The sequence below is a fragment of the Bos taurus genome, chromosome 21, assembly GCF_002263795.3.
Source record: "Bos taurus isolate L1 Dominette 01449 registration number 42190680 breed Hereford chromosome 21, ARS-UCD2.0, whole genome shotgun sequence".
Lineage (NCBI taxonomy): Eukaryota > Metazoa > Chordata > Mammalia > Artiodactyla > Bovidae > Bos > Bos taurus.
In genome coordinates, this window is record NC_037348.1 from 26,400,299 (window position 1) to 26,420,595 (window position 20,297).

The following is a 20,297-nucleotide window of genomic DNA, read 5'->3' on the forward strand; positions in this document are numbered from 1 at the left end:
CTTCTAAATTTGCTTCAGAAAGACTGGCCAGAAATATACCAAGACATCATTTTTTTATATTCTTTTGGTAGGTGGCTTTTTACTCCCCTTATTTCTACCCCCCCTTTTTTTCAAAATATTGTTTATATACCAGCTGCACTGAAATATAATTCATGTATCACAAAGTGTACAAATTAAAGTGTACCATTCAGTGGTTTGGAGTGTATTCACATAGTTTTACAACTATATCATTGCAGTTAGTTTTAAAATATATTCGTTATCCCAGAAAGAAATTGCACACCTATTAGCAGTTAGCAGTTACTCCTGTTTCCCCCCAAATCCTAGACAACCACTAATCTACTTGTTTGATCTTATGGAATTGCCTGTTCTGGACGTTTCACATAAATAGACTCATGTAATATGTGACTTTCTGTGATGGATTTCTTTCACTTAGCATGATATTGTCAAGATTTATCCATATTATAACAGGTGTCAGTATTTTCTTTTTTATTGCCCAATAATAGACTAGTATCTGGATCTGCCACATTTTGTTTATCCATTCATCCCTTAACAGATATCATGGTTGTTTCCACTTTGGGGCTGTTGTTGCTGTGAACATCTATGTACACATGGACATATGTTAGTGGACATATGTTTTCATTTCTTTTGGGTGCACACCTAGGAGTGGAATTTCTGGGGTGTATGGTAGCTCAACGTTTAGCCCTTTGAGAAACTGCCAGATTGTTTTCCAAACCGACTGCACCATTTTACATTCCCACCAGCAGTATTTGACGGTTCGTTTCTCCACATCTCCACCAGCACTTGTTATTGCATTTAAAAAAAATTGTAGCCCATCCTAAGGGATATGAAGTACTCTCATTATGGTAGTGACTTGCATTTCCCTTATGACTAACGATGTTGAGTATCTTTCCATATGCTTACTAACCATTTGTATACTTCCTTTGGAGTAATGTTCACATCCTTTGCCCTTTTGTCAATTGGGGCTATATTTGTCTTTTTATTGATGAGTACTAACCGTCAAAACCATTTTAAAAGATCATCTATTACTTGAGAATATTACCCAAACGTTTGGAAAATAGAGAACATCCAGATATCTGGATGATAATCTGAAGATTACACATCATTTCCCTGTCAGAGGCTTTTGGTCAGGAAAGCATGTGAGAGCTTGATCCTGAATCCTTTCCGTCAGCTGCTGCCAGAGCCCACCCCTGCCTTCCTGTGGTCACCCACAGCCTCCTCCAGATCCTGGTAGTCTGAGCAGTGATGATCACAGCTTCCTTGGCACTGGGGTCCCTACGGCTGCTCATGGGGTTGTGTCAGAGCCACCTATGCAGATATTCAGCCCCAGTGTTTTAGGTGCCAGCCCTTCCATGGGAAAACTGAGCCCAGCATCCTGAGGAGAACCTTGAGACAGGCACATAAATCAATTTCTTTAAGGAAGTTTGGGTTTACTGAAGAATTTTCTGGATATTTCACAAACACTTACTTGGCTGTCACTCACAACTAAAGATTACCTGCCTACATTAAGACCAAAACTATTTATTTAATAAGTTGCAACTTTCCACTTCATTTCTGCAAAGCCAAATTATGGTAACATAATTTTAGCTGGTGTATTAAAATGCATTCTTACAAAGGAGGCTATTTATACACTTCAGTTCAGTCACTCAGTCATGTCCAGCTCTTTGTGACCCCATGGACTGTAGCACTCCAGGCTTCCCTGTCCATCACCAACTCCCGGAGCTTGCTCAAACTCATGTCCATCTAATTGGTGATGCCATCCAACCATCTCATCCTCTGTCATCCCCGTCTCCTCCTGCCTTCAATCTTTCCCAGCATCAGAATCTTTTCCAATGAGTCAGTTCTTCCCATCAGGTGGCCCAAGTATTGGAGCTTCAGCTTCAGCATCAGTCCTTCCAATGAATATTCAGGACTGATTTCCTTTAGGATTGACTAGTTTGATCTCCTTGCAGTCCAAGGGATTAAGAGTCTTCTCCGATACAACAGTTCAAAAGCATGAATTCTTCAGCACTCAGCTTTCTTTATAGTCCAACTATCACATCCCTACATGACTACTGGAAAAACCATAGCTTTGACTAGATGGACCTTTGTCAGCAAAGTAATGTCTCTACTTTCTAGGTTGGTCTAGATGCTGTCTAGGTCGGTCATAGTTTTTCTTCCAAGGAGCAAGCATCTTCTCATTTCATGGCTCTGGTCACCAACTGGAGTGATTTTGGCGCCCAAGAAAATAAAGTCTGTCACTGTTTTCATAGTTTCCCCATCTATTTGCCACGAAGAGATGGGACCGGATGCCATGATCTTTGATTTTTGAATGTTAAGTTTTAAGTCAGCTTTTTCACTTTCCTGTTTCACTTTTATCAAGAAGTTATTTAATTCCTCTTCACTTTCTGCCATAAGGGTGGTGTCATCTGCATATCTGAGGTTATTGATATTTCTCCCAGAAATCTTGATTTCAGCTTGTCCAGCCCAGCATTTAGCATAATGTACTCTTTATACACTTTATAATATAATATATATTATATATATATATATGATGTAGTTTTTATACACTTAAAGGACTTGTATCTTTGGCTCCCATTAAGTCTTCTCCTCTGCACGTCTAGGCTGATGCACCTTCTTTTTTTTTTTTAATTTTTAAAATAATTACATTTATTTATTTATCGACCGCACCACATAGCATGTGGGATCTTGGTTTCTTGGCCAGAGACTGAACTCAAGCTCCCTGCATTGGAAGGCAGAGTCTTAACTGGACCACTGGAGAATTCCTGATGCAGCTTCTAATTGAGACATTTTATTTTGATGATAAAACAGGGCTTCCCAGGTGGCACTAGTGGTAAAGAACCTGCCTGCTACTGCAAGAGATGTAAGAGCTTTCGATCTCTGGATTAGGGGAGATGCTCTGAAAGGAGGGCATGACGACCCACTCCAGTATTCTTGCCTGGAGAATCCCATGGACAGAGGAGTCTGGTGGCCTATAGTTCATGGGGTCGCAAAGAGTTGGACACGACTGAAGTGACTTAGCACACACTCATGCATTTTGTTGATAAAACCACCACCATTTTATTATACTCAGATTCTGTGGGCTAGGGATGGAGACAGGGTGCAATATGGATGACCTGCCTCTGCTCCACAATGTCTGGGGCTCATTGTCTAGAAGCCAAAGAGCATCACTTCCACTTATTTCATTGATCAAAGTAGTCTCAAGGAAATCTAACTTCAAGTCTTGATAGAAGGTACATAAAGAGCATTTGTGACTACTTTTAAAAATATACAAAAGCTCTCACTCAACACTGGTGGGGTGAAGAATGAATCAGCAAATGAACTGTGGTGTCTCTAGGCAGATAGTCTCAGGGATCAGCCAGTAACAGCCTCGCCCTGCAGAATCCCTCCTTCTACAGAGTAGAACAGAAAAACATGATTTTTTCATCCTGACTGGATTCAAGGGTTCTTCCCACCACTCACTGTCTCCTCTGCTTCCTGTTCTGGACTGTAGCATAGTACCCTCATCCTTGTGTGGCAAAGGTGTATCTGAACCCACTGTTCTCTTTGTCCACCAATACACTGTGCATGCGTGCTCAGTCACCTAATTCATGTCCAAATCTTTGCGACCCCGTGGACTGTGGCCCACCAGGCTCCTCTGTCCATGGGATTTCCCAAGCAAGAATACTGGAGTGGGTTGCCATGCTCTCCTCCAGGGCATCTTCCCAACCCAGGGGATCGGACCTGTGTCTCCTGCATCTCCTGAATTGGCAGGTGGATTCTTTACCACTGAGCCACTGGGGAAGCCCACAAATATACCTGCTACCAACAATTGAGGAGTAAAGTCAGGGAAGTGAAAAAGAAGCTGACATTTGGGTCTTGGGCTGAGGGAGGTTCCACACCGTCCTCGCATTCAAGCCTCACAGCATGCGATGGACTATATCATTCCCTTTTGGACCTCAGTTTTAATGCAGGCTGAGATGGAGCTTGGCTCAGTGGTGAAGAATCCGCCTGCCAATGCAGGAGATCCAAGAGACGCAGGTTTGATTGCTGGGTCAGGAAGATCCCCTGAAGAAAAAATTGGCAACCCACTCCATAATTTGAAGTGTCCGTATATACTTCTTACCCCTTATAACCAAGTGTTTTAGCCAAGTTTTGCAAATTTATACATGAATAATTTGTTTCATCTTCCTTCAGTTCTTCAGCATCTTCCATAGATGCAGATGATAATGTACCATGAAATTATCAAAAGAGGGACTTCTCTGGTGGTTCAGTGGTTAAGACTTCGCCTTCCAGTGCAGGAGGTGCAGGTTCGATCCCTGGTCAGGGAGCTAAGATCCGACAGGCCGCAACGAGCAGTTCGAATGCCTCAACTAAAAAAGATCCTTCATGAAAGATCCTGTGTGCCTCAGGGCCAAAACATAAAATAGAAGCAATAGTGCAACAGATTCAATAAAGACTTTAAAATGGTCCACACCAAAAAATATATATATATTAGAAAAACAAATTATCAAAAGACATCAGGCAGAGAGCTGAGCAGGAAATGAGCAAAGGACTGGTTAATTCATTGACTGACTTCCTAGACCCTGCAGGGTCCACAGTGGACCTACATTTTTGATCATGTAAGTAAAATCATGGACACCTGTACCTCTTTTCAAGTCGCCCTGGACATGCTGCTGACTCTGGCGTCTTTCATTTCAGGAATGACTATACCTGAAGAAGATGCCGATGTGGGACAAGGCAGTAAATATTGCCTAGTGGCAATTGGACGACTCCAGGTAAGAAGGAGGTCACTGCCTTTTTAATCTCCAAGGAGGGCTTGCTATTGCAGCGAGCAAGAGTCTGTGGTCTGGATGACTTTTTCCATCTCCCGTGTCCTTAGCATTGTTGGGTTCTGCGTCTCACCTTATGGGAGAAGATGAGGCTGAATTTGGGAGAAGAATGGGGGAACTGTGACCCGCGAGCGGCAGAGTTCTCACTTCAATGAGAGTCTGCGTCAGCCCATCCTGATATGCACCAGTTATTGCAAAGTTGAGCTCTGCTCACATCACACCCGTTTTTTTTTTTTTTTTTTTAATTGAAGTATAGTGAATTATGCTAAAGCTGAAACTCCAGTACTTTGGCCACCTCATGCGAAGAGTTGACTCATTGGAAAAGACTCTGATGCTGGGAGGGGTTGGGGACAAGAGGAGAAGGGGATGACAGAGGATGAGATGGCTGGATGGCATCACTGACTCGATGGACATGAGTCTCAGTGAACTCTGGGAGTTGGTGATGGACAGGGAGACCTGGCGTGCTGCGATTCATGGGGTCGCAAAGAGTCGGACACTACTGAGCGACTGATCTGATCTGATCTGATCTGATAGTGAATTAACAATTTCATGTTTTTTCCTGCTATACAGCAAAGTGAATCAGCTCTATGTATAGAAATATCCCCTCTTCTTTAGGTTTCCTTCCTGTCACCACAGAGCATTGAGTAGACTTCCTTTTGCTGGACAGTAGGTTCTCATTCAGTTCAGTTCAGTTCAGTTGCTCAGTCATGTCTGACTCTTTGTGACCCCGTGAATCGCAGCACACCAGGCCTCCCTGTCCATCACCATCTCCCAGAGTTCACGCAAACTCACGTCCATCGAGTCAGTGATGCCATCCAGCCATCTCATCCTCTGTCGTCCCCTTCTCCTCCTGCCCCCAATCCCTCCCAGCATCAGAGTCTTTTCCAATGAGTCAACTCTTCGCATGAGGTGGCTATTTTATACATAGTATTGGGCTTCCCAGGTGGTCGAGAACCCGTCTGCCAATGAGGGAGACACAAGAGATGTGGGTTTGATCCCTGGGTGGAGAAGATCTCCTGGAGGAGGGCATGGCAACCCACTCCAATATTCTTGCCTGGAGAATCCCATGGTCAGAGGATCCTGGTGGGCTATAGTCCATAGGGTCATAAAGAGTCAGACATGACTGAAGCCATTTAGCACATCAATAATATATATATGTCAATCCCAATTTCCCAATGCATTCCACCCTACTTGGTGTCCGTAAGTTTGTTGTTTACTTCTGTCTCTATTTCTGTTTTGCAAGTAAGTTCATCTGTACCACTTTTCTGGATTCTACATATTTGTTTTTTTTCAGTTGCTAAGTCGTGTCCAACTCTTTGTGACTGCATGGACTGCAGTGCACCAGGCTCCTCTGTCCTTCATTATCTCTCAGAGTTTGTTCAAATTCATATCCATTGAGTTGGTGATGCTATCCAACCATCTTATCCTCTACTGCCCTCTTCTCTCCTGCCCTCAGCCTTTCTCAGCATCAGGGTCTTTCCAATGAGTTGACTCTTTGCATCAGGTGGCCAAAGTATTGGAGCTTCAGCTTCAGCATCAGTCTTTCCAATGGGTATTCAGGGTTGATTTCCTTTAGGATTGACTGGTTGGATCTCCTTGCTGTCCTAGAGATTCTCAAGAGTCTTCTCCAGCACCACAGTTCGAAAGCATCCACATATAAGTGATATTGTATATATTTTTCCTAATTCTTTTCCTTTGTAGGTTATTACAAGATACCAAATATAGTTCCCTGTACTGTATATACAGTCAGTCCTTGTTGTTTCGCACCCATGTCTAGTCACTGTGAGTGTTTCCCTGTGGTCTGCAGGATAAAGCACCCACTCACCTTACAACCCCGTCTCCTCCCTCCCCTCTCCCATGCCCTATTCCAAAACTACATCATCCACTTTCCACAAGCCTGCCATGCACATGCCCACCATTGTGGACATCCACAGGCTGTTACTTCTGCCTGTTGTTAAAGGAGGCTTCTTAAACAGGAGAACTCCTTTTCTTGTTTACTTCTGTTTCCTCATCCTTCAAGATCCAGTGAAACGACTCCCTTGTCTGCTTAGTCAAAATGAATCACACGCCTCCCTACTCATCCAGCATCGAGTTTATATGTCAGTTAAGTTTCTTTGCTGTTTTCATATAGTTAGTTGAGGGTAAGGCTCTTCCTTGCAGACTCCTCAAGGGCAGGAAATGTGTCTTTTTCATCTTTTGAGAATTAGGTATTCTGAATAATGTATTAATGCATAAATCCCACTGGCTTGATGTCTGGCGCACCCAGTAGCCACTAAGTCTTTCTTCCTGTGGCATTGAGGGCCTTCCGGTTACTGATGGTGAGGCCGTAGTAGATGTAGTTCAGAGAACACTGATACTGCATGTCTGTGGCTTCCTGGATCTCACTGTTTTCAGACAGATGAATAAGCTTTTTCATTAACACATGATAAGCATTGTTTATTCCTTGCAAACAGGGGAAGAAAGAATACTTGAGTGAATTCAGTTCACAAATGTAGAATTTCCAACAGTATAATCAGTGCCTTAGACTCGTTTGGGCTTCCTTGGTGGCTCAATGGTAAAGAATCCACCTGCCAATGCAGGAGAAGCGGGTTCAATCCCTGGTCCTGGAAGATCCCATGGAGAAGGAAATGGCTACCCGCTCCAGTATTCTTGCATGGGAAATCCCATGGACAGAAGAGCACGGTGGACTCTAGTCCATGGGGTCGCAAAAGAAGCTCAGAAGTGTAGAGAAAGTGGTCCACTGTTCCAGTTAGTCCAAGGTATGACCAGGGCAGTTTCAAACATTTTATTTATTTTTTAAATTAATTTTAAGTCCCTTGGACTGCAAGGAGATCCAACCAGTCCATCCTAAAGGAGATCAGTCCTGGGTGTTCATTGGAAGGACTGATGCTAAAGCTGAAACTCCAATACTTTGGCCACCTCATGCGAAGAGTTGACTCATTGGAAAAGACCCTGATGCTGGGAGGGATTGGGGGCAGAAGGAGAAGGGGACGACAGAGGATGAGATGGCTGGATGGCATCACTGACTCAATGGACATGAGTTTGAGTGAACTCCAGGAGTTGGTGATGGACAGGGAGGCCTGGTGTGCTGCGATTCATGGAGTTGCAAAGAGTCGGACACGACTGAGCGACTGAACTGAACTGAACTGAACTGATAGTTGCTTTCAGGTAACGTTGTGTTAGTTTTGCTGCACAGCAAAGTGAATCAGCTGCACATATATCTCTTCCTTTTTAGATTTCCTTACTATTTAGGTCATCACAGAGCAGTGAGTATCATTTCCTGTGCTATACAGTTCTCATTAGTTATCTATTTTATACGTAGTGTGAATAGTGTATAAGTGTCAGTCCCAGTCTCCCAGTCCATCCCACTCTCCCTTCCCTGCTTTGGTGTCCGTATGTTTGTTCTCTACATCTGTGTCTCTATTTCTGTTTTTCCAGCAAGCACATCTGTACCATTTTTCTAGATTCCACAGATAAACGATATTATATAGTATTTGTTCTTCTCTTTCTGACTTACTTCACTGTGTATAAGTCTCTAGGTTCATCCACCTGTCTAAATGGCACAATTTCATTCCTTTTTACGGCTGAGTAATATTTTGTTGTATACATGTACCATATCTTCTTTATTCATTCCTCTGCTAATGGACATTTAGCTTCCATGTCCCAGCTATCATAAATAGTGCTGCAGTGACCATTGGGATGCATGTATCTTTTTAAAAAATTTATTTTAGTTGGAGGCTAATTACTTTACAATATTGTGGTAGTTTTTGCCATACATTCACATGAATCAGCCATGGGTGTACATGTGTTCCCCATCCTGACCCTCCTTCCCCATCCCGTCCCTCAGGGTCATCTCAGTGCACCAGCCCTGAGCACCCTGTCTCATGCATCAAACCTGGACTGGTGATCTATTTCACATATGATAATATTCATGTTTCAATGCTATTCTCTCAAATCATCCCACCCTCGCCTTCTCCCACAGAGTCCAAAAGACTGTTCTTTACATTTGTGTCTCTTCTGCTGTCTCGCATATAGGGTCATCATTACACCATCTTTCTAAATTCCATATATATGTGTTAATATACTGTATTGGTGTTTTTCTTTCTCACTTACTTCACTCTGTATAATAGGCTCCAGTTTCATCCACCTCATTAAAACTGATTCAAATGCATTCTTTTTAATAGCTGAGTAATAGTCCATTGTGTATATGTACCACAGCTTTCTTATTCATTTGTCTGTCGATGGACATCTAGGTTGCTTCCATGTCCTGGCTATTATAAACAGTGCTGGGATGAACATTGGGGTACATGGGTCTCTTTCAATTCTGGTTTCCTCGGCGTGTATGCCCAGCGTGGGATTACTGGGTCATATGGCAGTTCTATTTCCAGTTTTTTAAGGAATCTCCACACTGTTCTCCATAGTGGCTATACTAGTTTGCATTCCCACCAACAGTGTAAGAGGGTTCCCTTTTCTCCACACTCTCTCCAGCATTTATTGCTTGTAGACTTTTGGATAGCAGCCATTCTGACTGGCGTGAGATGGTACCTCATTGTGGTTTTGATTTGCATTTCTCTGATAATGAGTGGTGTTGAACATCTTTTCATGTGTTTGTTAGCCATCTGTATGTCTTCTTTGGAGAAATGTCTGCTTAGTTCTTTGGCCCATTTTTTGATTGGGTCATTTATTTTTCTGGAATTGAGCTGCAGGAGTTGCTTGCATATTTTTGATAATAATTCTTTGTCACTTGCTTCATTTGCTATTATTGTCTCCCATTCTGAAGGCTGTCTTTTCACCTTGCTTATAGTTTCCTTCATAGTGCAAAATCTTTTAAGTTTAATTAGGTTCCATTTGTTTATTTGTGCTTTTATTTCCATTACTCTGGGAGGTGGGTCATAGAGGATCCTGCTATGATTTACGTCAGAGAGTGTTTTGCCTATGTTTTCCTCTAGGAATTTTATAGTTTCTGGTCTTACATTTAGATCTTTAATCCATTTTGAGTTTATTTTTGTGTATGGTGTTAGAAAGTGTTCTAGTTTCATTCTTTGACAAGTGGTTGACCAATTTTCCCAGCACCACTTGTTAAAAAGATTGTCTTTTCTCCATTGTATATTCTTGCCTCCTTTGTCAAAGATAAGGTTTCCATAGGTGTGTGGATTTATCTCTTGGGCTTTCTATTTTGTTCCATTGATCTATGTTTCTGTCTTTGTGCCAGTACCATACTGTCTCCATGGCTGTTTCTTGGTAGTATAGTCTGAAGTCAGGCAGGTTGATTCCTCCAGTTCCATTCTTCTTTCTCAAGATTGCTTTGGCTATTTGAGGTGTTTTGTGTTTCCATACAAATAGTGAAATTATTTGTTCTAGTTCTCTGAAAAATACTGTTAGTAGCTTGATAGGTATTGCATTAAATCTATAGATAGCTTTGAGTAGTATATTCTTTTCACTATATTGATTCTTTCGATCCCTGATATTTCTCCATCTATTTGTGTCATCTTTGATTTCATTCATCAGTGTTTTATAGTTTTCTGTATATACGTCTTTTGTTTCTTTAGGTAGATTTATTCCTAAGTATTTTATTCTTTTCGTTGCAACGGTGAATGGAATTGTTTCCTTACTTTCTCTTTCTGTTTTCTCGTTGTTAGTGTATAGGAATGCAAGGGATTTCTGTGTATTAATTTTATATCCTGAGACTTTACTGTATTCATTGATTAGCTATAATAATTTTCTGGTGGAGTCTTTAGGGTTTGCAAACGGTGAGAGTTTTACTTCTTCTTTTCCAATCTGGATTCCTTTTATTTCTTTCTCTTCTCTGATTGCCGTGGCTAAAACTTCCAAAACTGTGTTGAATAGTAGTGGTGTGAGTGGGCATCCTTGTTTTGTTCCTGACTTTAGGGGAAATGCTTTCAATTTTTCACCATTGAGGATAATGTTTGCTGTGGGTTTATCATATATGGCTTTTATTATGTTGAGGTATGTTCCTTCTATGCCTGCTTTCTGGAGGATTTTTATCATAAATGGATGTTGAATTTTGTCAAAGGCTTTCTCTGCATCTGTTGAGATAATCATATGGTTTTTAATCTTTCAATTTGTTAATGCATTGTATCACATTGGTTGATTTGTGAATATCAAAGAATCCTTGCATCCCTGGGATAAAGCCCACTTGGTCATGATGTATGATCTTTTTAATATGTTGTTGGATTCTGTTTGCTAGAATTTTAAGGATTTTTGCATCTATGTTCATCAGTGATATTGGCCTGTAGTTTTCTTTTTTTGTGGCATCTTTGTCTGATTTTGATATTAGGTGATTGTGGCCTCATAGAATGAGTTTGGAAGTTTACCTTCCTCTGCAATTTTCTGCAAGAGTTTGAGTAGGATAGGTGTTAGCTCTTCTCTAAACTTTTGGTAGAATTCAGCTATGAAGCTATCAGGTCCTGGGCTTTTGTTTGTTGGAAGATTTCTGATTACAGTTTCGATTTCTGTGCTTGTGATGGGTCTGTTAAGAGTTTCTATTTCTTCCTGGTTCAGTTTTGGGAAGTTTTACTTTTCTAAGAATTTGTCCATTTCTTCCAAGTTGTCCATTTTATTGGCATATTGTTGCTGATAGTAGTCTCTTATGATCCTTTGTATTTCTGTGTTGTCTGTTGTGATTTCTCCATTTTCATTTCTAATTTTGTTGATTTGATCATTTTCCCTTTTTTTCCTTGATGAGTCTGGCTAATGGTTTGTCTATTTTATTTATCTTCTCAAAGAGAACTGGCTTTTAGCTTTGTTGATTTTGGCTATGATCTACTTTGTTTCTTTTGCATTTATTTCTGCCCTAATTTTTATGATTTCTTTCCTTCTACTGACCCTGGGGTGCTTCATTTCTTCCTTTTCTAGTGCTTTAGGTGTAGAGTTAGGTTATTTTATTTCTTTCCTGTTTCTTGAGGTAGGCTTGTATTGCTATGAACCTTCCCCTTGATGTGATGTGATGTGATGTGAAGTAGCTCAGTCATGTCCGACTCTTTGCGACCCCGTGGACTGTAGCCCACCAGGCCCCTCCATCCATGGGATTCTCCAGGCAAGAATACTGGAGTGGGTTGCCATTTCTGAATCCCATAGGTTTGGGGCTGTGTTTTCATTTTCATTCGTTTCTATGCATATTTTTATTTCTTTTTTGATTTCTTCTGTGATTTGTTGGTTACTCAGAAATGTGTTGTTTAGCCTCCTTATGTTTGTATTTTTAATAGTCTTTTTCCTGTTCAGTTCAGTTCAGTCACTCAGTCGTGTCCGACTCTTTGTGACCCCATGAATTGCAGCACGCCAGGCCTCCCTGTCCATCACCAACTCCTGGAGTTCACTCAAACTCATGTCCATCGAGTCTGTGATGCGTCCAGCCATCCCATCCTCTGTCATCCCCTTCTCCTCCTGCCCCCAATCCCTCCCAGCATCAGGGTCTTTTCCAATGAGTCAACTCTTCGCATGAGGTGGCCAAACCATTGGAGTTTCAGCGTTAGTATCAGTCCTTCCAATGAGCACCCAGGACTGATCTCCTTTAGAATGGACTGGTTGGATCTCCTTGCAGTCCAAGGGACTCTCAAGAGTCGTCTCCAACACCACAGTTCAAAAGCATCAATTCTTCGGTGCTCAGCTTTCTTCACAGTCCAACTCTCACGTCCACACATGACCACTGGAAAAGCCATAGCCTTGACTAGATGGACCTTTGTTGGCAAAGTAATGTCTCTTCTTTTTAATATGCTATCTAGGTTGGTCATAACTTTCCTTCCAAGGAGTAAGCGTCTTTTAATTTCATGGCTGCAATCACCATCTGCAGTGATTTTGGAGCCAAAAAAAATAAAGTCTGACACTGTTTCCACTGTTTCCCCATCTATTTGCCATGAAGTGATGGGACCAGATGCCATGATCTTAGTTTTCTGAATGTTGAGCTTTAAGCCAACTTTTTCACTCTCCTCTTTCACTTTTGTCAAGAGGCTTTTTAGTTTCTCTTCACTTTCTGCAATAAGGGTGGTGTCATCTGCATATCTGAGGTTATTGATATTTCTCCCAGCAATCTTGATTCCAGCTTGTGCTTCTTCCAGCCCAGAGTTTCCTGTAGTTGACATCTAATCTTACCGTGTTGTGATCAGAAATGATGCTTGAGATGATTTCAACTTTTCTGAATTTACCAAGGCTAGATTTATGGCCCAAGATGTGATCTATCCTGGAGAAGGTTCCGTGTGAACCTGAGAAAAAGGTGAAATTCATTGTTTTAGGGTGAAATGTCCTATAGATATCAATTAGGTCTAGCTGGTCCATTGTATCATTTAAAGTTTGTGTTTCCTTGCTAATTTTCTGTTTAGTTGATCTATCCATAGGTGTGGGTGGGGTATTAAAGTTTCCCACTATTATTGTGTTACTGTTAATTTTCCCTTTCATACTTGTTAGCATTTGCCTTACATATTGTGGTGCTCCTATGTTGAGTGCATATATATTTATAATTGTTATATCTTCTTCTTTGATTGATCCTTTGATCATTATGTAGTGTCCTTCTTTGTCTCTTTTCACGGCCTTTATTTCAAAGTCTATTTTATCTGATATGAGTATTGCTACTCCTGCTTTCTTTTGGTCTCCATTTGCATGAAATATCTTTTTCCAGCCCTTCACTTTCAGTCTATATGTGTCCCTTGGTTTGAGGTGGGTCTCTTGTAGACAGCATATATAGGGGTCTTGTTTTTGTATCCATTCAGCCAGTCTTTGTCTTTTGGTTGGGGCATTCAACCCATTTACATTTAAGGTAATTATTGATAAATATGATCCTATTGCCATTTGCTTTGTTGTTTTGGGTTCGAGTTTATAAACCTTTCCTGGGTTTCCTGTCTAGAGAAGATCCTTTAGTATTTGTTGATGAGCTGGTTTGGTGGTGCTGAATTCTCTCAGCTTTTGCTTGTCTGTAAAGCTTTTGATTTCTCCTTCATATTTGAATGAGATCCTTGCTGGGTACAGTAATCAGGGTTGTAGGTTTTTCTCTTTCATCGCTTTAAGTATGTCCTGCCATTCCCTTCTGGCCTGAAGAGTTTCTATTGAAAGATCAGCTGTTATCCTTATGGGGATCCCCTTGTGAGTTATTTGTTGTTTTTCCCTTGCTGCTTTTAATATTTGTTCTTTGTGTTTGATCTTTGTTAATTTGATTAATATGTGTCTTGGGGTGTTTCGCCTTGGGTTTATCCTATTTGGGACTCTCTGGGTTTCTTGGACTTGGGTGGCTATTTCCTTCCCCATTTTAGGGAAGTTTTCAACTATTATCTCCTCAAGTTATTTTCTCATGGACTTTCTTTTTGTCTTCTTCTTCTGGGACTCCTAAGATTCGAATGTTGGGGTGTTTAACATTGTCCCAGAGGTCTCTGAGGTTGTCCTCATTTCTTTTAATTCTTTTTTCTTTTTTCTTCTCTGCTTCATTTATTTCCACCATTCTATCTTCCACCTCACTTATCCTATCTTTGCCTCAGTTATTCTACTGTTGGTTCCCTCCAGAGTGCTTTTGATCTCAGTTATTGTATTATTCATTATTGATTGACTCTTTTTTATTTCTTCTAGGTCCTTGTTAAACTTTTTTTGCATCTTCTCAATCCTTGTCTCTAGACTATTTATCTGTAACTCCATTTTGTTTTCAAGATTTTGGATCATTTTTATTATCATTATTCTGAATTCTTTTTCAGGTAGACTCCCTCTCTCCTCCTTTTCTGTTTGGTTTGGTGGGCTTTTATCATGTCCCTTTACCTGCTGAATATTTCTCTGCTTTTCATCTTGTTTAGGTTGCTGTGTTTGGGGTGGCCTTTCTATATGCTGGAAGTTTGTGGTTGCTCTTTATTGTGGAGGTTGCTCCCTGTGGGTGGGGTTGGACGAGTGGCTTGTCAAGGCTTCCTGGTTAGGGAAGCTTGCGTTGGTGTTCTAGTGGGTGGAGCTGGATCTCTTCTCTCTGGAGTGCAGTGAAGTGTCCAGTAGTGAGTGTTGAGGTAGTCAATGGGTTTGGTGTGACTTTTGGCTGTCTGTATTTTTGTGCTCAGGGTTAAGTTCCTGTGTTGTTGGAGAGTTAGCTTGGTATGTCTTGCTCTGAAACTTGTTGGCTCTTGGGTGGAACTTGGTTTCAGTGTAGGATGAGCTTTTGTTGATAAATGTTCCCTGGAGTCAGGAGTTTTCTGGTGTTCTCAAGTTTTGGATTTAAGCCTCCTGCCTCTGGCTTTCAGTTATTCTTACAGTAACCTCAAGACTTCTCCATCCATATAGCACCAATGACAAAACATCTAGGTTAATGGTGAAAAGATTTTCCACAGTGAGGGACACCCAGAGAGGTTCACAGAGTTACGTAGAGAAGAGAAGAGGGAGGAGGGTGATAGAGGTGAGCAGGAGGAGAAGAGGGGGAATCAAAACAGGAGTGAGCAATCTAGCCCGTAATTAATTCCCTATTTGCTGTCCACTGTATGTATCTTTTGAATTATGGTTTTCTCAGGGTATATGCCCAGGAGTGGGATTCCTGGGTCATACGGTAGTTTTATTTTTAGTTTTTTTAAGGAACCTCCCTACTGTTCGCACCAATTTACATTCCCACCAACAATGGAGGAAGGTTCCCTTTTCTCCACACCCTCTCCTGCATATATTGTCAAACATTTTGAACTCATTGTACTCAGGACCTGGAAGGATCTGTGAAATTAAATCCACGTGGATTGTTCTCTAACTCAGTCTCCATCACCGTCTCTGTCCTGTTAAAACTTCCTCCCTGTGGATTTCTCCATTCCAGGTGACCAGCTCTCCTGTGTGCATGGACATGAGTGGGATGTCAGTGCCCACGGAATTCTTATCACGGCATAACTCTGATGGGATCATCACGTTTGTGGACCCAAGATGCATTAGTGTGATTGGCTACCAGCCTCAGGTAGGTGGTTTTGAGCTCAGGGAGTAGGCTAGAGATTTAGTTTCATTTAAAATGCACCTGGGCTTCCCTGGTAGCTCAGATGGTAAAGAATCTGCCTGCAATGCAGGATACCTGGGTTCAATCCCTGGGTTAGGAAGATCCGCTGGAGAAGGGCATGGCAACCCAATCCAGTATTCTTCCCTGGAGAATCCCATGGAGAGGAGCCTGGCAGACAATAGACCACGGGGTCACAAAGAGTCGGACACGACTGATCGATTAACAGTTTCACTTTTAAAATGCACCTACCTCATTTGTTCAGGATATAATACAGTGATGATACAGGGAAACACAGCATAAAAATCCATCTCCTTGCCTGGGTAATGGCCTTCCAAAGCAAAAAAGGTTATTGTATGCAACTGCACTGCTTAAAATTAACTCTCCATTTTTTGTGCTAACCATTTTGTTTAATCTAGCTCTAGATTTTTCTCAAACTAGAATTAAGATGTTCTATGAAAAAGAGACTCTCTTATCAATTAATTTTGATGAATACCAAACAGGAAATCTCCTTAGAAACTTTAAAAGTATATTCATGTGAAAGACCCTGAAATGTCTTAAAGATGTTCCCTGAATTTTGTCTCACCATTTGTTTCTCAAATGTATATGGATCCTCTTTTTACAGGAGGCACATTTTCAAGGTCTTTTTTTAAGAAAGTGGAAAAATACAAAAATCACAAGAAATACCAAAAGTCAGGAGAGATTGTTCCAAATTAAGATAAACCAAAGAGATAAAATAACAGTATTCAATGTAAAAGCCTTCCTTGTGTCCTCAGCCTGAAGATGTATAGCTATAAAGGACAACTGGGAGACAAGTGAGGAAATGTTAATATGTTAGGTGATTTTATCAAATTGATCTTTTAAGGTATAATATGGTACATTATGGATTTGTAAGAAAATGTCATTTATATGGGGCTTCCCTGCTAGCACAGATGCTAAAAATTCTGCCTGCAATGCAGGAGACCCTGGTTCAATTCCCTGGGTCAGGAAGATCCCCTGGAGAAGGGAATAGCAATCTACTCTACTGTTCTTGCCTAGAAAATTCCATGAACAGACCATGGGGTCGCAAAGAGACACATATTTCATATATCAGGAGTGTCGTGATTCCTACTAATTGTTTTCAAATGATTCAACAAAAAATTAAATATATAAATATATTTTAAATGTATTTTAAAATAATATATATATAAATATATTTTAGATATATTTGTGCATAGGTATGATATTTCATTTGTATTTACTTTTTATGTTTCACTTATACATTTATATTTGCATATATGTGAAAGAAAGAGAAAAATGCAAATGTGGCAAAATACTGACAGTGGATGAATCCAGTTAAAACGACCCACAGGTGTGAATTACACTACCCTTTCAACTTTTCTGTAGATTTAAATTTCTTCCAATATAAAAAGCATTTGAACAAAAAGGAAAGAAGAAAAAGAATCTTTGTTCTGAGAAACAGAGTTTGGGTGACATTGACGGGTTTTTTTTTAATTACATGTCTATTTTATAACTAGAAACAGACTAAATTGAAATATGGGAACCATTCATTGAATTCTTCATCTCTAGACTGATGTAAACCTCAGAATACTGGGATGGAATAAAGGGGGAAATTAATCTCTTTCCAAATTCACTGTGACCTCTGATGACTTCTGTTTCCAGCCAGATTCATTTATCCGCCGGCTACCTTCCATGGGCATCTGGATCTAGGTGTTTCTTGGCACCGATAAGACTCCTTTCCCCTGTCAGCGTCAGCACCCACTGAGGCCATTTGCTGATTTGGGTTCTGATCGATGACTTTGTTGAAACTCTTTGCTGCTGAAGATACTTCCAACTGGACCAGTTTCCTATAACCCATTTGCTTTTGGACGGTTTCTCTCATTCCAGTTGGTTTCATTGCAAAACACTTTTGTTTGGGGTTAACTCTGGGTCCTTTGAGTAAAACATAGATGAACGAAGGTAGGTAGTCAACAGACTTAACAAGTTTAGCTATTTTATGATAACTGCTTTTCTCCAGGCACAAGAGAGCTGCAGTCCCCCCATTTAAACGATTCCGGGTTCCATAGGCTACACGTCCATCTTCATGCTACCACTTGTGTTCCTTTCATGTTTATTAAAATGTTTATTAGAGCTCGCCTGTACATTCTGCCTTTCCAAGGCAAACAGAAATAAAATTGCATTCTGAAGCTGCTGCTTTAGTGCCTTAGCAAAATTAGAAGTCAGTACTGAACATGCCAGAGGCACTGAGGATGGAGCACCAGATGCCAGCTCCTTAATCGCTCAAGGAGAACATTTCCATCCACTTTTTCCCCCTTATGATGGTGTGAGCTAAAGGAGATGAGTTGAAGGGGATGTATGTGAACACTCTTGTCTAACAGTGATATATAAACAATGAAATGTGGGGTTGGGGAGTATTAAAGCTTGTCTCTCTCTCTTTAGGACCTTCTAGGAAAGGACATTTTGGAGTTCTGCCACTCTGAGGATCAGAGCCATCTTCGGGAGAGTTTCCAGCAGGTACATGAATGTTCATTTCCAGCTGATGTAGGAGCCGGGTACACGTGGATGTGGTCCTTCCGTGTCCCAGGCAGGCAGGGACCCCCTCTCCAAGGCATCAGAGGGCCCCTGGAATGAAGGAGCTCGCAGTCCAGTGGGGAGGGCAGACCATCAGTAAGGAATTTCCATGTCTTGAGAGAAGAGCAAAGGAGGACAAGATTGACAGGGTGAGCAACAGTCTCCAAGGCGAGGCAACAATCAGGATGGGTCTTAACAGATGAGCAGAGAAGAAATGACAGAACATTCTAGACAAGGGGCCAGCACCAGAGATGCAAAGAAGAGCACAGCCTGTTGGGAGAGTTTTAAGTAGTTCCTCATGGCTAGAGCGACACTGGCCGGCTTGTAGGGAGGAGGTGGGCAGTGGTCAAAGAAGAGGCCAGATTCCGAAGGGCCTCATGTGCTATCACCAGGAAACTTAAATTCTCTCCTGAATCGTTTAAGTGAGAATTCCCTTGAGGATTTGAAGTGGAGCGATGTTTTTGAAAAACCGTTTTGGCAGCCCAGGTATGTGGAAGAGACAAGGATGCGAAATAAATGGAACAAAAGACAAATCAGAAGGCTGCTTCGGTTGCCCTAATGATGAGACCAGAACTGGGGCAGGAGCAGCAGAGGAGGTGGTTGCTGGGTAGCGATGCTGACAATGTGAATAGAGACAGTGAAGGAGAGAGAAGGACCGAGGATGACCGTGGAGGTCTGAGAGAAAGGCCACTGAGAGAAATGCTCACTGCATCCAGAGCATCGTTAGAATTAGATGCTGTTTACTGAGCACCTACTATGTTCCAGGCAGTGTGGAAACCCCTTTTGCACACACTGCTTCCTGAAACTTCACAACAGTCACAGGAGTGGGTGTGATTATCCTCGTGCTACAGGAGAGTCAGGTGAAGCTTCATGAATTCCATAAGGTCACATGGGTAGGGAGTGACAGAAGCGGGACTATCACTGTGGACCTGCCCCCTCTTGAGCCCGGGTCCACCTGGGAGGAGAGAGAGAGCCAGTTCCTCGAAGGGTTCCAAGGACTCGCTTCAGCCCCTGCAGGGAAAAGGATGGGTGATGTTACAGAAGAAGGGCCTTTGAATTGCTTTTTAAGAGGGAATCATGGTTTGTCATTCATCTGAGAGAATAAGTCCTTGACATTCTGCTTTGCAAGTGGTTCAGAATGAGCGCCTCCGACACTGAGCTGTCTTGTGAAAGGCATGGAGCTGTCTGCATGCACAGACCTAGGGCTCCAGTTACACCACACCTGTGCATGCAGATCACATGACCCGACTTGTGCCCTGCTGCTCTGTTCTTCCCAAATATCACCAGCTCCTGGTTACCTTTCCACCTGTTAGACTGCTTTGTTGTCCATCCTTCGTCTCTGCCTGCATCTTCAAGCCGTGATACTCTAGGGCTCTGTTCCTGGTGCCTTCTCTCCTTCTCTCTAGTATCCAGGTGATTTTACCTACTGGATGAGTTCAGTCCAGATCATCACCTGCGGATGTGCAGATACCTAGCCCACACCTGCACTTGAGTGCCCAGGAACCTTCCAACACAGTGCTCCACTCTCTTCTCACAGCCCCCAGTCTCCTTTGTACCACTGGTCTTCTGGATACAAAGGTCAGAAACCAAGAAAAAGTCTTCACCGTTCCCTTGATCTCCCACATCCTGCCCAATCGGTCCTCCTGACTCCAGCCCCCCTCAAAAGACACCAGTAACCTGCCCTCTTCTCCCTCTCTTGTTCTTACTGACCTTGCCCAGGCCATGTATTTTGAGTTTTGCAACAGCTTCCTTGGGCTTTCCAGGTGGCTCAGTGGCAAAGAATCTGCCTGCTAATGCAGGAGACATGGGTTTGATGCCTGGGTTGGAAAGATCCCCTGGAGAAGAAAACGGAAATGCACTCCAGTTGTCTTGCCTGGGAAATCCCATGGACAGAGGAGCCTGACAGGCTGTAGTCCATGGGATCACACTCAGACACGACTTAGCAACTGAACAACAAT

The 20,297-nt window shown here is 41.9% G+C and overlaps 1 protein-coding gene across 13 annotated transcripts in view; it reads left to right on the forward strand.

Annotated features, from left to right (window-relative positions):
* ARNT2 (aryl hydrocarbon receptor nuclear translocator 2) overlaps nucleotides 1–20,297 on the forward strand; it is a 204,009-nt gene that overhangs the window by 144,797 nt on the left and 38,915 nt on the right. For all 13 annotated transcript variants that reach the window (XM_059879103.1, XM_024981868.2, XM_024981869.2 and 10 more), the window contains 3 exon segments: nucleotides 4,699–4,775; nucleotides 15,601–15,735; nucleotides 18,208–18,282. In XM_059879103.1, coding sequence (XP_059735086.1) covers nucleotides 4,699–4,775; nucleotides 15,601–15,735; nucleotides 18,208–18,282 — 287 coding nt within the window.